Source organism: Oenanthe melanoleuca, chromosome 10 (assembly GCF_029582105.1).
Source record: "Oenanthe melanoleuca isolate GR-GAL-2019-014 chromosome 10, OMel1.0, whole genome shotgun sequence".
NCBI classification, from domain to species: domain Eukaryota; kingdom Metazoa; phylum Chordata; class Aves; order Passeriformes; family Muscicapidae; genus Oenanthe; species Oenanthe melanoleuca.
In genome coordinates, this window is record NC_079344.1 from 8,307,783 (window position 1) to 8,332,484 (window position 24,702).

Here is a 24,702-nt window from a genome sequence, read left to right on the forward strand (position 1 = left end):
CTGTCCTCCTCCTTGGATGCTGTCTTCCAGTTTGGACTGGAAGCACTGTGTGTTAAGAGGATCATTAACCAGGGTCATGTATATCATCTCTCCCTCACAAATGAGCACTGTCAACACTGCAACAGCCACAGAGACACTGTATAATCAGGGCCCAGTGTACACACTGAGGCTCACACACGACAAAGCAGACAGAACAAACTGCACAAAAGAAATCTGGTTTTCCCTGAAACAAAGCAAGGGCAAGGCAATGGCCTCATAGCTGCTGCAAGGCTCCTTGGAGCTACATGCAAAGCACAGAACCTACACAGACACCTCTGGCCCTGAGGGATCCTGCCAAGTTATCCAAGTTATCACAAAATTCTATTACCTGGCTTCCAGATGGACATTGTCCTTATCCCTTGGATTACACAGAGTTTCAAGCACATGATCTTTACACTGTGAACACATTATGAAAGAAAACTGGAGACAAACACCAGGTTACACTGCCTTGTACAAACCATGGTGTAGGGAAGTATTGTTTCATGGAGCAAAGATCTGGGTCATAGAACCCTATCACATACTGCTGTCACACCCAACACTCCAAGAAAACACCAGCTGCATGGATTTATAAAGCAATCAGATTGCATGGTGAGAGGTATAGAGGTATAGGAAAGAATTGCTTTCTTCACACTTACATTCCTGTTTCTGAGCTCTACATGCAGTTATCTCTGACCACTATAGAACTGCTAAAATTACAGGAAACTAATTATTGAAACTGCATTAATTTCTGTTAAGTTTTTCCCACATAATTGTGTCTCTTACATGGCACTCTTGACCCCTACCATTCTGGAAATCATTTCAGGTTCCTCTTTTTGCCATAAAAAAGAGAAATGCAATGCAGTACTGAAGAAAACTGAATAAGATTTTCATCTCCTTCCAGGAGTCTCATAATCCACTCTTAAATCTTTTTCCATTACTATTTAATGGTACTATAATTACTGTTATTCTCAAGTGTTCAGAATAATCACAAAACAAATACAACCTTGATTATGCTCATATTATTATTTCTATTACAGGGGCAACAAGAGAATTTGAGCTTTACCAAAGGAACAGAGGAATGTGCATCTCCAAGAACCCCCACCTAATCTAGAATGAGAATCTGTAGGTTATTCTAAACAGAAAACACTGGAGAAAAGGGACAAAACACAGAAGTTGCTATACCTTATTTATATGCTCTGATTTTCTTACTTTAGAAGTCTGATATTTTTCTTTTGGAAAGATTCTTTCCTTCATGAAAATGGACACATAATATAAGACATATAGGATAATCAGCAGTCCTACTCTCTGCAACTGGCTCCAACCTTATTGTACAAGACAAGTTCTTCTCTGAACCCCTGAAATATAGTTATCTCTGCTGCCAATCCAACATTTGTGACAGCCTTGATAGCTTATTCTCTGCTGCCAAACCTGCCTCCAGTCACACTTTTTTCTTGCAACTAAGAAGTCACAGATTTATTTATCCTCTAAAAGTTTGGGCTGTATTTATCCTCTAAAACTGAATAAGCATGTAGCAGTAGACCAAAGGCTCCTTTGTGGAGAAAGCAAATAATCTGGAAGACAGACAGGTGTCTCTTCTGCTCTATGCTGTTCACAGACAGCAGAGCAAAGGAAAGTAAGTGTTTGATTCACTCTCTCATGCACTACACTATCAAGTGAGTCAGTTAATCAGAAAACCTGATTTAACCATTCTCAAGTGATTTCACTTAAACCATGAAGTGTCATCCTCTTTTGGTATTTGCACTTTTCCCAGCAGTGACAATCCATACAGCAGAAGGGCCAGGTCTGAAATTCAGAGATGAAAGGTTCCAGTGAAGGGGATGAATTTTTCCAAGTTATAATTTATCTTTAATTAGTGTCTTAATACTTCCTTTTCTGACACAGAAGAGCATGTCTCATATTTTGAAACATTTTTTAATACAGTCCAGAGTTCTCTTCCCCTGCAGGGCCAGCTCACCATTTCCACTAACCTGACTGAGCATTTCTGGCAGCAGCTCCTCCTGGTGCAAAAGGCTGGAGGCTGAGATCCCAGGGCTGCCAATTCAGCATCAGGTGAATCTGTGGGAGGTCTCACAACACTTTGGACAAAGCTCTGCAGATAAGACAAGCCCCAGGAGCTGCAGTTGACCAGCCCTGGTGTTAAGGAGATGTGCCAGCCTCTCACAGCAATTACAAAGTGTTAGCCTTGCCTTGCTGTGAGGGGTAATAGTTCAGCCACCAACACAAAAAAATATTGGCAAGATGTAGCTGCCTTTGTAGAGCAGCTACATTTAACTTCAATTTAACTAACTAAGATGGGAAGGCAGAATAGATGAACTACTTATGAGCAGTTTATCACCTTTTTCATCTGAATTTGTATTTTAACTCTCACAATTCTCAACAACAAACACATCAATAGATGCCCTTTTTATATTTCACATCAACGGTCCTCACATGAAGCCATCATTTCAGAAGATGAATCTTTCCTGTTCGAAAATTTCAGATTGGCAGGACTCAGGAGTCACATGAAGAGGGCCATAGGTAATATCCTTTTACCAGCTAGATTCACAGATTGCCAGTAAGAAATAACTGTGAAACTTACATTGCAAATTATTAGATTTACAGTCTTTGAAAACCTGTCAGCTTTTTTTCCCTCATTCTGACTTGAGTGCTAAACAGCAGAGGAGGTGCTATAAAACACCAAGAGTCTATCACACCCTCTATTCTGTGTATCTTCCTTCCCAGCAGAGTTTAGAAGGACATACAGGACAAGCCTGCAAATCTCATAAGCCAAGTAAAATTGCTCCTAGCCCAATAAATTACCCTTTGATCAACAGAATTATTTCATGCCTTCCCAGAATGTTTTATTTTCTTGATTTGTTTTTACTTGAGAAATTAACCTATTACATAAACCCAGGAGTAAAACAAATAAGGTCTGTTTCTTCAGATGGTCTGATCAAGGTAACATTGGATAATCACAGGGCAAAGCCTAAAACCCAGCCTGAAAATCACTAAGTCCAGAAAATGAGCTAACAGGGTTTGCTTATTTAAGTTTGGAAGTCCAAGTGTGTAAAACCTGGAGCACTTCACTAAATTCCTCCCCAGGTAAAAAGACCAAGTCGGTTCACTCATGAGTAGGAACTATGTGCAGCTGAGAAATCCCTACAGGTTTCCTGGGGAGGCCTACCTTACAGAAAGGTCAGTGAAAAAATAAACCAAACCTGTCAAATTCAGATTTGCAAAGGTGGCCCCATAAATCTGGCGAAACAGCTTATGGCAAGCTCTGGTATTACACATTCTCTTTGCCTTTAAGTGCATAATATGTAAAATACCTCCTCTGCCAGGGTCACTTTACTTGTTGTTGTGTATTTAGGATTTATATACTTTTCAGACTAGTGAAAGTAATGTTTAATTAGATCTTACACCTTCTCTGCTTTTACATACACAGGTACTTGACTACTGAAAGACAGGCCTTGCCTCATATCCACAATTTAACAACAGCTATTGTCAAATTAATGTTTTCAGATGTTCTATTTTCACTTTTATCTTCTGCCAGAAATATTGTCTGGAAAAAAAAATTACTCTAGCTGATACGTCATGGCAATCACAGCAAACAGAAGTCAGACTTTGAGAACATCATTATAAGCTGATCATCTTTTAGAAATATTTAACAAAAAGCTCATGGGTCTGCTTCAGCAGCTGAACCTGAACTCAGCGAGTAAGTGACTGAACAGAATCAGACATTCTCATTAAGTAAAATTAGCCAAGTGCAATTTGCCTGGCTGGCTCCCTCTATATATTAGCATTTATATTCAGTCAGTGATGAACTTAATCAGGTTTTTCGAACAAAAAGGAAAAGTCTCCTAAAAACCCATAAACCTATCAGGTTTATTACTAACAGTTTGTACTTCCATTGTAAAAAGGCAGTTAAGAAACTGAAGAAAATTGCCTGTTCAGAAGTATATCTGAGTAGCTACCAACAATCTTTCCTCCTAGCAGGAACATGACTTCACATAGTGCTGGCTGATTGCTGTCAGATTTTCTGGAGACAAAAGGAGACATTTCACAGAAGGGCAAATGTCAGGAGGCTACAAAGAGCTGCCAAGGCCTCACTGGAAGGGACAGGTTTGCCCTCTGATTGCAAAGATTGTATCACAAGGTCTATTCCCTCCTTCCTTGATGAATGCATCTCCAAGGGCTGTCAGGCCCCAAAAAACAGAAAGAGAAATACGGTGGCATCTAAGGAGACAAGCATCACCAACAATGCTGATGTGCCAAATAGAGAGCAGAATCAACCCCAGAGAGCCTGGTCCTGCTGGGGGCACTCACCTGCAACAGCAGCAGCAGGTGAAGGTGAGAGGCAGTAAGAACACCAGGATGTGGGAGGAAGGTGGCTGCTGGGGCTGACCACGTGCTGATACCTCCATCAAATGTAACCCCACAGACCTTCTGAACATCAGAAAGGAAGCAAAAAACTTCGTAGATTTTAAGACAAGCTATAGAAAGTAACACTGGTGAAAAAAAAAAAAAAAAAGGCTCCAAACATATAGCTTGTTTTATAAAATTCAATTTGGCAATGCCCCTGTCAGACAGCTGGGCACAAAGTATGTCCTAACACATGTTGAGAGCTTTGAAAAATTTGTTATAAATTATGCCTCAGTGCATCCTGCTTTGCAAAGCATTACAGCAACAAAAGCTGGCCAAAGGAACAGCATTGCTGCAGCCCTGCCCACATGCACTGCACACCTACAAGGTATTGGAAAAAAAATAACTTAATAACAATCACCCCAGAATTATAGTTTGCAACCCTGGTTATTCTCTTAAGGCAGATGACTGCTTTATCTGAGCAGCATGAAGTGAAGACCCTCTGTTGTTTGTTTTTTCCTTGGGTCCATGACTAACTGTTTTCTTTACAGCATGTTTCTATAGTGACCAGCTGCTGAACTGATACTCAATATATTTCCCTTTTCACCTGCCATATTTCTGATGTGAAAACTCAGAATGTAATTTAAACAATATTCCAAAAACTTACCTTCAGGCTTTAGTAAGATGGCACAGTGGACTTCATCTCTCTAACTTCCCCAACTCTTGAAATAACAAATAAATGCATCGTTTATAGATGAAAGAAAATTTATCACAGCTCAGTAACAATTACTTGAGGAGCCGATACATAAGGGATCAGGAAGAAACGAATTTCCAATATCTCAGAGAAGTATCAGATTCCTCCTTTCAGGCAAGCATTTAATTTCTTCAGCAGCTTTTTTATTGTGCCTCAGTTGTATTAAGAGCACTTTGCCTCAAGTGCAGCCCCTTCCTAGAGAGTAACAACCAGGACAGGTTTCACAGGAGGATAAAGCTCTGTGCTCCCCAAAGGAGAGAGGAGCCCATTTTTAAACCAGTCAATATGGCAATGAATCATCCTCCAAACAAAGACTAAAACATTAACAGGTGAATACAGCAGGTAGAAGTAATGCAGAAAAAAAAAAATCTAAAACTCAGCTGGTTCCAGTTTTACACATGCAAATAAACATTATGAGAGGGGAAACGAGATGTGAAGTACTGAGCAGAAAGATCAGGAGTATTTATCTGCCTGGAAGCTGAAGCAGGAAGATATTAAACTGTGCCTTCCGCTAAATTGCTGCTGCCAGTTATTGACAAAGTTGTCAATTATCCAGGATTATTTAGACTGATGATACCTGAAGAAATGAGGATTTAGAAACACTTGGGACTAACAGGGGAGATAGGAATGCGCTGCAGATGATAAATGGAGTGGATTGAAAGAAAAAGAGCAAAGAGGCAGTTTCAGAGGGTATAATTAAATATCCTTTATTAGCATTTTACACTACTACAATGAACCAGCTTTCAAAACTGGACTTTAGAAATTAAATATAACTGACTGGATGAAAGACTAAGTCCCTTCTATGCCATAAGACTGGCACAGAATTTATCCAGGTAACTTCTATTTTGCTAATGTTTAAATAACTTAATTATACTTAAAAATTGCACTGACTGCACAGGTCTGCAAGCAGTCAGATATTAAATCACCATTAGCTGGATTTTACTGAAATTGGTCAGACCATGTATTAGGGAAAGAGGACAGTGTTTGATTTCAATAGCTGAGTAATCAAGTAGTTTAATGCATATGGATAAAGCAGGTACCAACAGGTAAAACTTATGCAGCAACTGGCACGACAGTGATTTTAAATTGGTCCAGAAATAAGAATTTATTTTGAACATTTATAAAGTGTAAATTCTTAGAAGAAATTTCTTACAGTACCACAAAGCTCTGCTCTATCAAAACATACTCTGCTGGAGTAATGGATATTTGCTACCACCATTTCCTCAATAGAATGAAAGATATTTTAGTGTGTTCATGAAGAGACAGTTGACAGGCTAGGATTTCAACACAAGACTTGCAGGAGCTAGGCCTAAATCACAGTTCTGGCATTGTCTGGTCACACAAGTTTCTCAGCTCTTCTCTACCCCTCTTTTGATATACAGTGGACCAGCAATTCCTCACTCCCAGGCATTTTTTTACCAGGTACTTAAATCCACAACCAAGGTATTAGAGACATTACTATAAGACAGCATAAAAAACATTGACATAAGAGGCTGTGATTCATAGATATGATTTATGATTCTATATGGCAACACCCCAGTGTTACTTATACAACCATTCTAAAATCATTTTGGTTACTCATATTACATAAATTGTACGTTCCCAGCATGTAAAGGCTTTATTTGCCACACTATCAGGAATTCAAGTTACTTTCATTGATCAGGAAGAACAGACACAGAATGGCAGCTGAAGGTGTTTAGGAAAGGTGAAGGAGCCAAGGCTGAAGCCAGCAAACCCTAGGCAGAACACATTGACAAGACAGAATGGGCACTGAAAAACTAAACTGGCAATTTTAGGTGATCATCATGGAAGATCAATGCACGTCAGAGACTGTATCTGTCCACACAGCTCCTCCCTCAGGCTGAGTCTGAAGTTACAAGAAAGTGTAATGAAATACACGACTTCAACAGAGTATATAAGCTTTCAAAAAAATGTTATAATGGCTGTTGCAGCATCCAATTCCAAGTGTAATCTATAAATACAGAATTCCTCGGTCTTTTTATTGCTGTTTTCTATTACGGTAAGGAGTTTAGGAAATAAAGAGGAAGAACTCCCAACAATAAACCACTAACACTTCATCTTGGTCTGCTTTGCCTTAAATTTTCTGCAAGACACGGCACCCCTCTGCTGGGCAAGAGCAGATCTAACAGCAGGGAGGGGTGAACCAAAACTGACAGAACAGTAAAACAAAACCAGCCTGTGCAGACTGAAAAGATAAGTAAGGAAAGAGGACTGAGGCAATGTATGGCTGCCCAAATGCCTGAGAAAATAAGGAACTCAGGTGCAAACCATTAAACAAACAGAATTCAGAATTTAGACTTATTTATCCAGAAAGTAACATGTTTCATAACATTTTTAAAATGAGTCACCTTGAGGGAACTGTCATCTTGACAAACACCAATTCTCCAACTCCAGAAGCAAACATTGCAATATTTAGGATAACAGGACATTGAAAGAGTTCCCTAAAGCAAAAGATTTTTGCCCATTAAAAAGCTAAATTATGAGCAATGAAGCCTGTAGTGCCATTAGTTTCTTCTTAACATGACAACCATAGGGCAAATACAGGACAATTTCAGACATCAGTAGTGATGCAGAGGAAAAAACAAAGTCCTACCAGAAACACATGTGGAATCACACACATTTTTGGGAAATGTCAGTTAAGTCTCATTCTGACCTCTGAAGCATGACAATTAGAGAAGTTCAGCCTTTTTCTCACCAGCCCTGAAACTAGAGTTGTTGCCTGTATTGTTCCAGACTTCTTCTTCTGTTCTACAAATGACTCTGCCCTGTTCTCTAGGGGTTGCACTACTACTCATTTTTAGACCAAGAAAATAAAAAGTCTGTTTAAAAGGTGCATTCTATGAAGAGACTTCTTTGTTAAAAATATAAACACAGAACAAAGTTGGATAATACTTTTTGCCCCTTTTATTAAAAACAGTCATTACAGGTGACATACAATTGGCAAAGATACATATGACCATATCTCTCCTTATAAGGAAACTATTTCAAAGTGATCCCACATGTGACTGGGTTCTGCACTGGTTTTTCATACTGAAAACTGATTTCCTTCCAGTTGTTCAGGTGATTCTACTTTCAGTTTGTCTGTGTGATCAACAACAGCACACTGGCTTCAAATACATTTATTCTGGATATCTGTAAGTGCCCACAGTGAAAAGCTGCACACAGTACCTGCTGTGAGATATCAGAGAGAAAAAAGTGTCCTTTATGGCTCTGCCATCCAGATTTGTCCTTTTGTACCACTTCCCACACAGAGGCTGTCACTCCAAGCCTCTCACTTCGTTAGCCAATGTCAGCATCACTAAGAAAAACATTTCCTAAACCATTTGTTCAGGAACCAGGAAAGAGGACAAATCTTACCCACAGGAAACTCTCCAGAGCAGAAGGAAGTCTGTAGTGACAGAAGCAGATACAGAGTCTCAGTTTTCTAACCAAACCTACAAAAAACTTCAATTATATAGCACCTATATTAGCAAGGGAGGGAAGGGAGAGAGAAGCATCTTCTTGTCATTACCCACATTCTCAACAGCATTATATTAAGTAAGAAAGAATATCAGTCCATATACCAAGATGCTTTTTCCTATTTCCTGCTCTTGTTATGGGTCAGCTGGAAGCTTCTTTTTTCAGTTTTTCTAAAATCTCATCTGGTGTCGCTGATATCAAAATCTTCACCACTTTGTCACGTGATTTACCCCCCTGGTTTAGACAAACACAGAAAAAAACCTGTCTTTAAGAGAATCACCCTTTAAGGTAAGAAAACTCTTTATAAAATGCCGATAAATTAATTAAGCAGTTTGTCCATGATTCAGGAAAAACAAGACTCACATGTTTTTGTCTCTACCTTTTCAAACACAGTGCTCAATTCCTTGGTCATCTTATCTTTTACCACTACTCTTTAAAAGATTTCTACAGCCACTCCATTAAACCAACAAATAAAAACAAAAAGCACCATTTTGCATTGTGCTCTTATGCTCACGAACTATAAATGGAAATGTCTGGAAAGACTGACTTCAAGTACAATGAATTAATAAAACAAATTATTTATTCAGTGCAATGAATAAAACAAAGAGTTTCCACTCACCAAAGTCAAGACATGTAAATTCTAATACAGAGAAACTCTTGAGGCCCAGCTACAACCCAAGTGCTTACATACGGTCTTGCTTATGTGTGATAGTTAAATGTCAGTCTTTTGATTTAAATACAGAAGTTATTTTTTAAAAAAAGGTGAAAAGTTATTAATAAATTGCACATTCTCTGCAGAACACAAATTCTGTGAACTCATTTGACATGAAAAAAAGAGAATCTTTGAAGAACATAGAAAATGTGAACTACAGAAATTTACAAAACATTATCATGACAACTCTTCTGTTTAAAAGATCTTGAGATCAGCCACAGTTCTTCCTACACTAAGTTTATTCTCAATGAAACATTCCATTAACACAACTAAACTTTATAAAGTGGCTTTCAGACTGAACTTGGAGTAGCTCCTCGTACTCAATATGTAAGTTTCAAAATCTTGAACTCCAACCGCAGTAGGACAAAACTGAAAGGAAAAAAAGGAAGTACCTTCTCTAAAGTAACATCACTCTTCTTCACTTCGAGCACCTTAGAGAGGTAGCGACACAGCTCTGCATTTGCCTCCCCTTCCGAAGGAGGTGCAGCAATAGCCACACCTACTGCCTCAGCTGTCACATCTATAACAAACAGTTGGAGGATTTTATGCTCAAAATATTCAAAACACCTAATCATAGTTTCCTGAAAATGAATGTTTATGCTTCCAAAAGCATTTTAATTTAAAACCAAGTAAATGTATGGATTAGCAGGTGATGGCATTTTCACATTTCATCAAGTGCCTTGACAGTCGGCCAGTACAACCAAATTTTAACTCCTGACAATACCAGCAGTGATGCTTCATCTATAGCAGGGTGCAGCCACGAGTTACCAGCCTCCCCCAACGCGGGCACCGCTCTGAGCTCCCCCAGCTGCCCGATCTTGTGCGGGTGTTGTCCTGCTCGGCACCACGTAACACAACTCAAATCAGGTTACACCCCCAAAAGCCGCTCGTTAAATCAGTCTGCACAGAGAGTTACTGTCAGGAAACTCCGTGTTCCCAGGGGCTGGACACTGCCACAGCCCGCGGGTCCCGCACGCACGGGATGTGAACGCAATCCCAACGCGTGCAGGAGCAAACCCAGGGCTATGGAGGGAGAACACTTCCATGTGTTTAATAAACTTCCATGGCTTTAATAAAACCGCATAGACCCTTGAGACACAAACACCCCGCGCGAAACCACAGATGCTAAACTGAAGGATTTAGGATCAGGATTTACCCCGTGCTCACCGCGCCACCCAGCGCTGTACAGGGGAACGCGAACGAGCTATTCCTGGAGAGCCGAACTCCTCGCTTTAGATTTCGGGTGGGATTTTGTGCGCTCCCTCCCTCCCCTGCTCCTCAGGAGCAGCGATGCCGGCCCGCTGCCCACAGACCCACCTGTGACGGCGCTGCAGCGGGCGCCGGGCTTGGCGCGCACCGCCACCCTCACGGCGCCGCCGCCCGCCGCCACCACGGGTCCCGCGGCGGCGCCCGGCTCCGCGGGGCCCTTGGCGGCTGCTTTTCCCTGAAACAGAGCAACAGGCGCGGTCACCGCGGGCACCACCCGCTCCTGCCGCCCTTCCCTCTCTGGTCCCGCCCGCACCTTCCCGGGCATGGCCCTGCCGCTCCGCACCGGCGCCGCCCGCACTCGCAGGAACCCGGCGAGGTTCGGCATGGCCGGGGCGGCCCTTCCGTAACCGCGCCGGGCCCGCCCCGAGGCGCCTGCGCGTTCCGCACGGCCCGGCCCGGCCCTAGAACGCAGCGGCTGCTCCGGGACAGCTTCACCCTGCGCCCACAGCGGCTGCTCCGGGACAGCTTCACCCTGCACCCGCAGCGGCTGCTCCAGCAGAGCTTCACCCTGCACCCGCAGCGGCTGCTCCGGGACAGCTTCACCCTGCGCCCACAGCGGCTGCTCCAGCAGAGCTTCACCCTGCGCCCGCAGCGGCTGCTCCGGGACAGCTTCACCCTGCACCCGCAGCGGCTGCTCCGGGACAGCTTCACCCTGCGCCCACAGCGGCCGCTCCGGGACAGCTTCACCCTGCGCCCGCAGCGGCTGCTCCGGGACAGCTTCACCCTGTGCCCACAGCGGCTGCTCCAGCAGAGCTTCACCCTGTGCCCGCAGCGGCTGCTCCGGGACAGCTTCACCCTGCGCCCGCAGCGGCTGCTCCAGCAGAGCTTCACCCTGCGCCCGCAGCGGCTGCTCCGGGACAGCTTCACCCTGCGCCCGCAGCGGCTGCTCCGGGACAGCTTCACCCTGTGCCCGCAGCGGCTGCTCCAGCAGAGCTTCACCCTGTGCCCGCAGCGGCTGCTCCGGGACAGCTTCACCCTGCGCCCGCAGCGGCTGCTCCAGCAGAGCTTCACCCTGCGCCCGCAGCGGCTGCTCCGGGACAGCTTCACCCTGTGCCCGCAGCGGCTGCTCCAGCAGAGCTTCACCCTGTGCCCGCAGCGGCTGCTCCGGGACAGCTTCACCCTGCGCCCGCAGCGGCTGCTCCAGCAGAGCTTCACCCTGTGCCCGCAGCGGCTGCTCCGGGACAGCTTCACCCTGTGCCCGCAGCGGCTGCTCCAGCAGAGCTTCACCCTGTGCCCGCAGCGGCTGCTCCAGCAGAGCTTCACCCTGTGCCCGCAGCCGCTGGACCCGCGCGGCCCGGCCCGCTCCCCATCCCTGTCTCCGAACAGCGCTGGGCCCAGGGACAGGAGAGCGCTGACAGAGCCTGCACAGAGCCGGACGTTTGACAGACACTTGTTCTACGCACGGCCTTTGGACACCCCCAACCTGCGTGATCTCCCCCTCTTCCCCCTCAGGAAAAGAAATTTAATTTTTTTTTTTTTTTCTCCTGCATTCTCAAATTATTACTTTAGTATAATGTGGGGAGGGTACAGGTCTTTCTACATGAAGCCATTCTGTTACTACACGGTACATACTGCAAGACACTGAATACTATATACATATCCACAATATAGCAATTGCATCAAAGTATTGTATGCAATCTGTAAAACTCGTTGCACACCAATAATCCTTAGGTTTATACTAATTTTTTTCGTACTGGAATATCTAATGATAAAATAACATCATTACAAGTCTCGTATTCTCATTTTCACATTATACATTTTTTATAGGCACATACGTATATACAGTGGCTATTTGCATAACCAGTTCTATATTCCAAAACAGCCCTTCTGAATTAAGAGAGATTCTGGAAAGATCTGTTTGTTGCTGAATTTCGACTTAATATTTATTTCTTCAGTGCAGCTGCAGATGTTCTCTGCAGTGCAAAGTCCATTAATTCTCCATGGCTCTTGGAAAAAGTCAAGATGATGGCAATATGAATGCAGCTTTGCTGATGTACTTCAAAAAAATACAGTAGAAATCCATGTCCATAGGGTCAATCCAAGGTCATTTTGGAAAGAAGTGCAAGATGGGACTACAGCAGCAGCTTTACTGTCTTTTAAGGACAGATTGGAGAAAACATACACAAGTTGTTCATAACAAATAAGGATTTTCCAGTTCAAAAAATGAATTTTACTACATGAGAAACAAAGGGGTGGAAACACAAAGTAATTAACCACAAGGTACTACTTAAAACAAACTTTTCAATATACAGAGTACTTATTCCACTTAACATTTCATTTAGAGGAATAGCTAAATTACAATCTACCAATAATGATGAAGAAAAAAATATAGCTTTTCTGGTACCCCTCAAACAAATTAGTTTTGCTTTTATACATTAAAGTAGTTTAACAGAATTTTTTAACTGCTGCCAATAGTGAGCTGAAGTCCACTGAGACGCCAACACATTCCAGATCATCATGTGAAACTTAAGTATAAAATATTATTTCTGGTATCTGTCCATCTTCTATTGATGTACCATTGTTGTTACCTGGTGAACTATAAAAGACAAAGCATGTTTTGCTAGCAGTAGGAGATTCGTGGATCACTTTCTTCAAACCTTTTGTTCCATAGTGGGAATCAGGACCCTGAAAAACATCACAAAAGATGAGCAACAGAATGGAAGTGGGCAGGACCCAAAAATTGCTGATGGTCAACTGACTTAGGCTATTTTAGTAGTATAAAATTTCTGTACCTGTATTAAAAAAATACATACAAAATCACAGTCAACAGAAGCAAGGGTCCTATGTCTAAATAACAAAAATATATTTCTTTGACAGCAGATTTAAATCAGTTGATTTTATCCAACTAGTGATGAATACTTTCTAGTATTTTTCCTTATCACACAGGTTGTCTATATTCTTACTTAGTTCCCTTAGTTCCCTCAGCTGCTTTTAATATGCAGTATTTTTTCCAACTCACTGAACTCTGATTTCTGTATAGGGAATTAGAATAAATTCAAGATCTAGAAGACACTTTCCCATCAGAAGACTGGTAAAAGAATAACTCTTGAATGAAAGTAACACTTTCTTCTGTACTGCTAGACATTCTTACTTTCAAGGTTGCACAAGCTGTGTAGCAAACCGTGGGCAGAATCTCTATGGGCTCTTTGAACATGACTCTGAAGGTACTGGCTGTTCCATCACAGCTAAATCCAGTGTCGTTCTGTCCCAGCGTCTGGTTCTTCTCATAATCAATTATCTGCACAAAAGCATGAACATTGTATTTGAATGTTTACAAGCATGAGAAAGGTTCTGATTGTATGCACATGAGAAGGTTACAAGCAAACACTTGCCTACCCCACCCAGGCTAACTGCAAGGACAGTGCAATCTCAGCTGGGAAGGAGCTGTGATTTCCTGATAGCGCTGGAGCTGACGCAGCAGCTCGGAACGACGGCTCGCGAGTGTTACACGGGCTGTTGGAACTGCTCCAGCCAGGTTAGTCTGTGCTTGGGAGATGGAGAACAGCTCAAACCTTCAGCTTCTGACCTTCATACACAACATCTAATCCTGTGCTTAGATTTGCTGATCTCTGTACACCTTCACAGCCCACATGAGGGAATCTCATTTGCTGCCTGTGGCTAGTTTAGAAAACAAGTTTTTACAGATAATGCAGGCACTCAATGACACCTTCATAAAAGAGAACACAAACTTGTGCTGTTTTATACAACTTATTTCTAATCTTGTTTCAGTATAAAAATTCTGCTCGGATGACACAATATTTATTTTGCCTTCCATTTCAGTGGCAAGTAAGAATCACTAGTTCCAATGTAGTAATAGCAGATTCCTCCCATTTTGGATTGCAATCCTGATCCATGCTGCCCAATACCTCTTGCAGAAACTGGATATCAGAGCTTTAGAGCAGAGCACTTCTTGTGATTACTGCACAGAATCATATCAGTTTTAATAGTTTCTTATTAACTTGCCATTTAATTTTTAGTATTACCCATGCATGAAATGAAGCTTTATTCTAGGCAAAATGTACTCTAGTTTTTTCCCCAGCCACAATCAATAGAAATATTAACAATTATAATGCTGAAGACTTAAGCTGTTTTCACGTAACAGATGATGTAGATGTATTTGCAGTATACATTATCACTACTTTATGGCAAGTTCTAAATGTTTAACTAGCTGGAGCTCTGATAGTACTGATGCAGAGCCAAGAAGAAAGCTAGAGGCATGAGACTTAACTGTCTAAAAAGATTGCGACAAGAAAGTTTCAGATTTATCACTTATTAGGGATACTTCCAGGATAAAGAGAACCTGTATAAGATGGATGGCCTTAATATGAACCATAAAGGCTTATGCAGCCTTTCAGTTGGAATGTGTGGAGGATCTTTTTCAAGTGAATCATTCCCACTTAATAAGCATTGGTTTGTGTTGAAAAAAACTAAATTCTTTTCAGATTAAATAAATCCAGCAAACATCTTGAGGGAACACTGAATACTTGCATCTGCTAACAAGAAATCAGCTGAGAAGTTCAAAAAAGGGTTTATGTGAAGTAAAAATCCCCAGGTATGTTTAGTATAGCTGCTAAGTTCCTGAGATAAACTCTTTTGTCCTAAACATTCTTTCTAGTGCACTATGCTACTCATTTACATGGATATACAGTTTGACAAAACCAAACTCAAGGTACTTCAAATAGAGGAATTTACAAGTGAACTTTTAAAGTGAGGAATGTGGAAAAGCCAAATTCCTTCAAAATGTCATTCCAGATACATTCTGTTTGGAACATCATTTAGAGGAAAGGCACAATATTTTTTCCTTAGGAGATAAACACAAAATCCCTATCCTTAAGTACAAAATAGTCAGATAATAACAATCATCAAATAGGAAGCAGAAGACAATTTGTCATTTAAATAGAATGTCCACTAATGAACTGAAACAGCAAATCCAGCACATGCTGAAAGTGTAAAAAGATAGGACAATAGGATTTATGTCCCTATAGGAAGTCACAGACTATTTATTTCACAAAATTTCTCATGCATCTAATAAAGCAATGTGACATGATAGTACCAGATTATGAAATACATAGCTCAGGGTAAAACTGTGCCAGTCAGGGAATCCTAATATCTTGTTAGAAAGCTCAGAATCAAAACAAAACTAATCTCTACAAGAAAAAGAATTCAAATAGGCTGAAATTCCACACTCAAAAAGGAAATAAAAAATATAGGGCTGGATCAATACTACTAGAAGACAATCCTGACCACAACATGCTAGGGGATCTCACAGGCTACAGGAGCAGGAAATACAATTTTAGTGGTGTCTTCAGTCACCAGCTGGGACCAGGCAAGGGTCACATCAGGAGACGAAGCAGGAGGACATTTTTAGATGCTATCACTGGCCACTTCATGAGCCTGCTAACCAATTGCTCAGCAAGAAGAAACGCAACCCTTGATTTGGTACTGAGTGATGAGCAGGATCAGATTCAAAATTTCATAATGGAAACACTATGTAACAGTGTCCGTAATATACTTAGAGTCAACACTCCCACATGAACAACAAAAGCAAATCCCTCACAGCTGTGCTGAATTTCAAAATGAGGAAACTGAGGAACCTTGTTCAAAAAAAACTAAAAGGAACAATTATGAAAATCAAATCTTTTATACAAAGCATGCAGGCTACTGAAGGACATAACATACCCAAGTACAATATCAGTACACATTTCCTATTAGGAAAGGCTTGAGAAAAGAGGGAAAAAGCTGGATGTTGGGGAAACACCTACATTGAAAATGACAGAAGGACAGGAGAATGCAGGAGAAAGCGAGCAGAGTTCCATAGTATTCTTCTTTTGCCTAGTCACCACTTATGCCCACTTGTGACAAAACAGCTTAGACTCCTGGTCTATCAGTTGCTTCCTTCCAGATACAGACCAAACCTTTATGCAAGTTCCTGCAAGTGTACAAGCCTATTTAAAAATAATATACTGTACCTGTATATTAACTTGATAGTCTGTGGGTCCATGAATAGATCCATATAATCCAAATCCCACTATGGAAATTCTTCTGTTAACTGTGAACCTGGTATGGCACAAGAAAGGAATTCAAACAACTGTGGTGAGTGTGTTACCTTATTTCAAGTAGGAAAAAGACTCCCACTGAAGATTAGGTAAGTAAACTGATAATGACATTGCTATTTTTTTTTTAAGCAGTATTTTAAATTTAGATTTCAATACTAAGAAAAAATGTTTTGCCAGCTTTATAGGTTAAAGCTTCGCTAATTCCTCAAAATATTCAGTATTACTAAACAAAAAATAAGCAGATTCTTTTCAGTATCTCCAAAATCAAAAGAGATCAAGACTTGGTATTTCAAAAAGAAATACACAGATTACACTCAATCATTCTAGAATGCACCCAATCCTCCTGAACCATATTCTTTGCTAGTTTGTATTTTATGTGTGTAATAGCCTAAGTTATTTAAAAAAAGGAAAAGATCAAAGGTGTGCAACACAGCCACCATGTTTGCTCCTGTATCTTATACCAAAAAGTCAAAGCTGAATGATTTGCTCCCTTTCTCCCCACGCTTCTCTGTCTGTCCATCTAAGAGTTTCTGAAGTCCTACCTAATCCGGTCGCTTGTTCCACTGTAGCCCCAGCGACTCTCCACCTGCTGGAACCTGTTGATGCTGCATTCTTTTCCTCTCAGGCAACACCTTGGTCGGTCAATATAATCTACTTTAGGTTTAGGATTGACAGTAAAGTGCAGAAAGAGATTTACTACTTCCCGATCCGACAAGATTCCAGATTGAGCAGGGCCTGTGAAAACACAAAACTTCTAGGATGATTTGAAGGATTACTCCAGCTGCTGTATTTAAACTACACATATCCACAAGCTGAAGATAACAATAATATTTTCCAATGGCCAGAGCATAATCTGCAGAATGTTTTGCTTTCATTTGTGCATCACAACTCTTATTAGTACAATATTAACAACAGAATTTAGTGTTAAGCATCCAAACACAGCACTGAGGAATGGTCTAACAGTAAGACAAAGAACTCCAAAACTCACCAGCTGCAAACTCTTCAATTGTCATTAATGGAAAACGGATTAAGGAAAGAGCTCTTCCAAGGACTTTTTGTTTGTTCCCAAATGTCACAGGCAGTTGTTGTCTTTGACATTCTGCTTCTGCCCAGCGAACAACAGCTCCAAAGAGCCTACTTTCTCGAATACTGAGAGTGTCCCTTTCTAGAACTGCACATAATGTGTCTAAAAAGAAATGTTAGCAGCTTTAGATCAGTTTTCATCCAAGCCAGTAACAGTGCTACATTATGTCAGCTTAAAATACTAATTACACACTAAGAACATTCGTAACAAGACTATTAGCTTTGTCTTATTATTATATGTGTGTATATATTACACATAATTTACCTTACATAAAAAGTAATTTCTCAATGACACATAGATTTCAAACTAAAAATTAATTTGCTTGCTATGAAGACAGGATATGAGTTTTCTTCTTGATTCCTAAGAGTGCAACTAATCTCTGTAGTGATAACAAACATCCTGAAGAACTGCCATTGCTAGGGCAAGATCAAAACTGAAAGTGACCAAGGACTGAATGCACACTACTAAAAAACCAAGTTACTCCTGATTACACTAAAAACCCATGTTACTCATGATGATACTCAGTGTCATATTCTCATCTGTGCATATGTGCAGCCACCTGCACATCTGGATCAGCTTTAGCCATAAGCAGCAGTGGTAGACAAAAACCAGTTTAAAGATACATAAAAGTCATCTTAAGCATTGACATATTTGCTATCCATAAAGCCTGAAGGTGAAACACAAGATCTGAGGCAAGGTACATGTTTAAAAAGCAACTTATCCTGTATTTATTACTCTTTCTGGCCTTCTTTGAATAAGAGGTATGCACAAATTATCATAGAATACAAGTAAAAAAATAAATGGGTTTTTATATTCTGAATTTTCTGTCTGGGAATTTTTATCTACCTTGAATTTACATAAGGCATGTTTGCATTTATAGAAAATAGCATATTGGAAAGTCAAAACAGATTCAGACTTACCAGGACTAAAGATCACTCACAGTCTGAGAACAAATCCTACTGAACATAATTTAGCAATGGCTTTAAAATGTCTTTATTCAGTGGAACACCTTCCTTCAGCCTGAATTTTTCCCACAATCTATCTGAATTGGAGTAAAACCTTAGACACAGAGTAGCAATGAAATTGAGTAAGCAAATTTAGAACTGCTAGCTTTTGATAGAAGACTAAACAGAGAAACTCACAGTTTATGTGTTCATTTTTTAAAGCAGATTTCATAAATTGTACCTATCTGTGCAACTTTGAATAGATAAGTGCTATGTGGCAACACCTGTTGCACGTGAAAAGCAGGTATGGATGCCTCAGGGATGAGGCACAACCCTCAGCAAGTGAAAGCTTTGGCTCCAATGAAGTGTGGTGTCACCACAGTGGGAGCCCTGGGACAGCACCTCTACTCAAACAGGGACACAGTGCTGTGGAATCTAACTCAGGAGTGAGGCTAAGGGAAAGCACTGCAGGGATGGATGGCCAGGAAGGGAAGAAGTGCTTGGGACTCTGCACACTCAGATGGGGGAAGGAACTATCCTGAGGTACTGTCATTTCATGCTAAGGACACACAGAGTGACTCACCTATGTCGATATCTGTAAACCCTTCTGCACTTATGGCATCCATAGTGCTTTTGTCTATTGTGTCGAGACAAAGACTAGCAAGCTGAGGTTCATCAAACAAACGAGCCTGGAAAGATAAAGAAATACATCTTAAGCATAAAGCTGACAAACTGCTGATCTTAAAATGCAAGCATTTTACCTAGACATAAATTAAAATAAGTTCATTTGTCTAAGTACTCTGTGTTTATACCTTAAAGAGCATTTAAAATCTCAAAGGAGTATACAATTAAGGAGAATTAGTAATTTCCCTCCAATTAGGAATTCTCTAGTAAATCAAAACTGAGCTTAAATTTACCTACTTGAGTAAGCAGCATAAAGGCATTATCTGCTCGGAGATGCTTTGTTAGGAAATCCACACAATGTGCTTCCAGGGCAGGGACTGCATACTTTTTAGCAGTGTATAAAGTAGTCATGACTGTTTCTGGACCAATTTGGACTTCATCTGAATAAAGAAACCTATAAATCAATACACAAATACAGATCATAAACACACTTTTTTAGAGGGGCAGCCAAACACAACAGTCTCTTTGCATTTAGAAAACAAGCCAAAGATTTACACTGTGAACAGTGCACCAGTTGACCTCGTGGCACTTTTGTAAATAAAGAAGGTAAGCTAAAAGATTCAAGAAAGACTATTATGTTAACCTAATGGCATACATTTGTTTTAAATATGTTTCACTCCCCAGGACTGATCTGGCTGTACTAGTTATACATAGCTCCCCAATTGTAAACAACAGCTGAGCTGCAGAATTACTTTCCTATGAATGCATGATCTCAGTTCATCAGGAAAATATCAATGCACAATCCTCTATGCCTGTATTCCTAGAATTCATTTACTAACAGTTCACACTGGCTTCCCCTCCATGAGAAAATACTGTCAACGACTTAGACTGTGAGAACATCTTATTCAAAGTTGCCCCTGTGTAGTACTCAGAGAGGAAAGGGAGCACATTCTAGCAGATGACCTTGACTCTTCTATTCCTGCCACAGCAAAACACTGGCTTGTCTCCACTGCTTGAGGCAAGAGGACTGGTTGAGATTTTAGCATAAGCTGTGAACCAGAAGATAGTAGCCTCTACTAATACCAGGAAAAAACCCGTTTCCTGAGCAGTTGTTATTTGAGATTAGACAAGGTAAGATTTATTTTAAAGTTCTGTAGGGAAAATATGACTTTTTAAAAATAACTTTTCTTACAGGTGACATTTAAAATAATTTTAGCAAAATTTCATCAGCCTTTCAGAAAACAACCAAGAATAGTCTGTTATTTACAAAAATACATTTGTCCCCAACACACAGAGGTAATTAAACATAATAAACCAGGGCACACTAGCAAATGCAAGAATTTTACAATGAAAACCAAGTCTTCCCTCTATATTTCTTAGTATCTGTTGTTCAGAACATCCTGGAAATGAATGACACACAGAGACAGAATGTGTGTTTAGAAGGGTTTTTAAATGTAGCTATCAGCAGTTAGTATCTAACAAGAGAAACTTGAGAAAATAACAGACTCATTAAACTTCCTTGCAAGATGGAGAAATTGAAGTAAATATAAACCTAGAATTAAAGTTTCAACTGAAGTTCTTCTTCAAACAAATCCCAAGGTGGTTTTGGAACATGATTTTGGTTTTATTCCTTAAGTGAATCCAATCTGAAGCCAATGAAGTGACACCAGAGGGGCTCATCTGCCTTGTGGTTTGCTTCCTGCTGTATCTTACACAGAAGCAGGGTGCAGTCCCAGGTGTGTCTTCCCTGTAAAATTCACATGTGCCAAGAGCTGTGTCTGTGTGAACTCTCCCCTCTGTGGCACGCCAGAACTAGCACAGCTTTATGTTTACACCACTGCTCCTCCTCCACTGAACTGAGTGGGACTGGCAATCTCCTTCCCCCTTGCCTTCTTCCCTCCTCTCTTTCCCTTTGAGACAGAAACAACCTAATTTTATTGGCATCCACGATGAGGATTCCCCAGGAAGGGGAAGCTGGGGGTGCATTGCATAGTGGAAGAACATTTTTAGTGACCAGAACAAACAATTTTTTCAAGTGACCATTCACTCTATGTAAGCCTCTCATACATTTTATGCTACTTTTCTTTACTCTCAGGTTAGCACTTCCTTCTCCCCTTGTGTGAGCATCCTCTCAGTAGCTGAAATGTTTTCATCATTATAAAAGCACACTGGAATCTTTTTTTCAAGTTAGTCATGATTACCCTTTTATTTACTGCTTGCCAAAATTCTCTGAAAAGATTTTTGGAAGACAAACTGCTAACTTGTGCATTATCATCACTTTCCTTTATTCTGTGATCAAAGGAGAAGTTAGCTTATTGTAAAACATGAATGAAATTTAAAAAAACAAAACTTAATAAAACCAGCAAAAAGAAACTGCAAAGCAGAACCCTACTGAGACAACTTGAACTTTCTTGATCATTGCTATTCAATTTGGAGTTAGAAACACAAACACACAAAAGTTGTTTCACTGGGAAATAGATTCAAACATTGTGACTTTGATATTATTCCAGCTCTTAAGGATTTATCTGTCAAACTACTTTACTATTTTTTATCAAAAAATCTTTTCCTTTAATTTACGAGTAGCATTTGTCAGTAGATCTGTATGAAACACATAAATTACAGGCATGACTTAACAAACCATATGAGTAAATAAAATGGAAATGAGCTGAAGAACACTAAATAATTAGTAAATTATGCCTAGGAAGTTTTGCATTGCTTAAACATTTCCTTTACTTGATGTTCATTTGCTATGTGTATTCAAAGATCCTGACTTCATTTCTAGCCAATATAACTCAAAGTGGTATTTGCAAACATCAAAAAAACGTCCTGTGAAAGGTAACTTTCATTATCTGAGTGATTTACTAATGATAGATAGTCAACACCAGGAAAAGACCCCATGTTGCTTCCAGCATGGAAGAAGTCCAGTACTGGCATGTATTACAGAAGTTCTCCTAGGTACCTTTTGAACAAGGTATTCCAATGTATATTTATTTCAATATAAGCCCAAAGAAGTATACACAGCATGAAGAAGGTGCTGAAGAGCTGGCACAGACAGCAAAGCTGAGCTGTTCCAGCAGTCCCCAGCGTGGTGATACCCAGACGAGACACAATCAGTGCACTGACGCAAGTCCCCGGCAGCCCTACCAACACAAGATGCTTTTGTTTGCTTCTAACAACACCTCTTCATTCACCTCAACAGTGTTCAAATACCATCCTTATCTTTACTTAGAAATCCCCTAGAAACCTCCATGTTTCTACTTTTACCCAGATTTCTCTTATTATATTCCCTTTTCACTGTCCAGCGTTTTTTCCACATATATAGAGACAAACACATACATTTATTGTATGCACTGTCTTTTAACCTTTGAAACCAATTTGCTTGAAAGACACTTCCCACTACCCCTCGCTCCTCTGCACAAAAAAAATCCAAAAAGACCAGTTCACTTGTTAACAGCAAGACATTGTTGCTGCATGGGGGTTTGTTGGGTTTTGTGCACATCACTTGCTTTAACTCCCATGCCCATGATTACCTAAGGATCAGGTGACTCTTCTAATTGTTCCTATCTCAGGCCTCAGCAAAAGAAGGAAAGTGCAAAGAGTTTGGAGTCTTTCCTATTACAAAAAACTTTGAGATGCTACATATTTATTTCCAGGCAATAATATTACTTGTTTCCCAAATGTTAATTACAGAAAACTGTTTTGTATATTTTATGATCTATATTTTTTGCCTAGCAGAGTGTTTTCTTTGATAAAAACCTTAAGGTTATGCAGTTAGTCATATTACCACACCACAGCCCAAGGCACAAATAAACTATTAGTAAATGTTTCCATGAACACCATACATTTTATTTGCCACTACACTGAGAAGAAAAGAGAAATGGTAGGTAAAGTCATCAATTTTGTGAGCATGCAAACTAGCAGATCCTACTCTGACCAAAATGGAAACCATTAACACACTATATCCTTTTTGCTATCAGTGCGCTCCCAGTCTCACACTCAGATGGTCTGGGAGTAAAAAGTCAGCTGGTTACTGCCTTCTGCTGCATGTTCCCTCTCTGCCCAAGTATGACCATAATGGGTGCTATTATGGCAAAAAGATATATTATTATCATCGCTGACAAAGTGAATAGGAAGATGACTAAGACTTCAAAGTAAGCATCAAATGTCAAGGTATCAAATGAAACTAAAAGCTTCGTACAACAGCCTCTGTCCCTTCTTAGCTACTGTTAGAAGATGGCCGGATAGCTGCAACACCAAGGGGACCCACCAGTTCCCATCATTTTACTTTAACAAACCAAAACACTGAATCCAAGAGCCCAACCAGACACCCACCGAGCGCTTCCCTAAACGGACAGCCAGCTGCCGTGGGATTAGGGCACTTCTCTTGGGAAAACAGCGCAGGGTAAAGCGCAAGAAGGGGCCAAAACAGGTCGGGGGGCGGTGTGACCTTGCGTGGAGCCCACAAGGTATTTCCGCGCCGTCCCCGCGTGTCGCTCCAGGCCGGGCACAGGGACAGGCCGGGCTGTGAGGGGACGGGACCGGGAGGGGCCGCGGAGCGAGGACAAGGCCCGGCGGCCGGAGCGCCCGGCCCGCGCTGACCTGAGGAGCGCCAGGAAGGCGGCGGGCTCCACGTCGGGCAGCTCGATCTCGGCCGAGGTGGTGGCCATGCCGCCGTTGAACATCGCGTCGAACACGGCGCTGCCGGCCGCCAGCACGAACCGGTGGGCGGGGATGCGCTGCTGGCCGGGCCCGGGGGGCGCCGCCCCGCCGCCGCCGCCGCCGCCGCCGCCGCGGGCGCTGCCCTTGCCCACCACGAAGTGCACGTCGCTGAGCAGCTCGTTGGAGAACAGGAAGGCGAAGCGCTCCCGCAGCGAGCCCTTGGTGGCCTGCCAGTTGTACAGCGGCTCCCGCTGCAGCACCGCGCCGGCCTCGGCGGCGGCGACTCCCGCAGCGCTGGCGGGCGGCGTCTCCGCGGGCGCCCCCGGGCCGCCCCCCGCGGCCGCCATCGCCCTCGGGGCCGCGCCGGGCCGGGCCGCGCCGGGCGCTCCGTCAGCAGCGCCAGCAGCGCCCGCGCCGCCCCGGCAGCGCGCGCCCGGCCCCGCCCCGCGCACGCGCCGCTGCCCGCGCGGGCCCGGCCGGGACGGGACCGGGACGGGCCCGGGATGTGGCTGGGATGGGGCTGGGATGGGGCTGGGATGGGGCTGGGATGAACCCGGGCTGTGCACGGGATGTGACTGGGATGGGGCTGGGATGAACCTGGGATATGCCTGGGATGTGCCCTGGGATGTGACTGGGATGTGCCCCGGGATGAGCCTGGGATGTGTCTGGGATGCGCACGAGATGTGGCTGGGATGTGCCCCGGGATGTGGCTGGGATGTGCCCCGGGATGTTCCCGAGAT

The 24,702-nt window shown here is 42.0% G+C and overlaps 2 protein-coding genes across 2 annotated transcripts; both read right to left on the minus strand.

Annotated features, from left to right (window-relative positions):
* Positions 1–8,036: 8,036 nt before the first annotated feature.
* Positions 8,037–10,952, minus strand: C10H15orf40 (chromosome 10 C15orf40 homolog). Its single transcript, XM_056499461.1, has 4 exons — positions 10,849–10,952; positions 10,644–10,770; positions 9,719–9,846; positions 8,037–8,848 (listed from the first exon to the last, which is right to left on the minus strand). The coding sequence occupies exons 1-4, from the start codon at positions 10,918–10,920 to the stop codon at positions 8,756–8,758; spliced, it is 420 nt and encodes a 139-aa protein (XP_056355436.1). The 5' UTR covers positions 10,921–10,952; the 3' UTR covers positions 8,037–8,755.
* A 1,379-nt stretch (positions 10,953–12,331) lies between these two features.
* Positions 12,332–24,357, minus strand: BTBD1 (BTB domain containing 1). The gene is made up of 8 exons (XM_056499456.1): positions 23,903–24,357; positions 19,601–19,757; positions 19,263–19,368; positions 17,640–17,837; positions 17,194–17,386; positions 16,565–16,652; positions 13,687–13,833; positions 12,332–13,220 (listed from the first exon to the last, which is right to left on the minus strand). The coding sequence occupies exons 1-8, from the start codon at positions 24,307–24,309 to the stop codon at positions 13,062–13,064; spliced, it is 1,455 nt and encodes a 484-aa protein (XP_056355431.1). The 5' UTR covers positions 24,310–24,357; the 3' UTR covers positions 12,332–13,061.
* Positions 24,358–24,702: the final 345 nt, after the last annotated feature.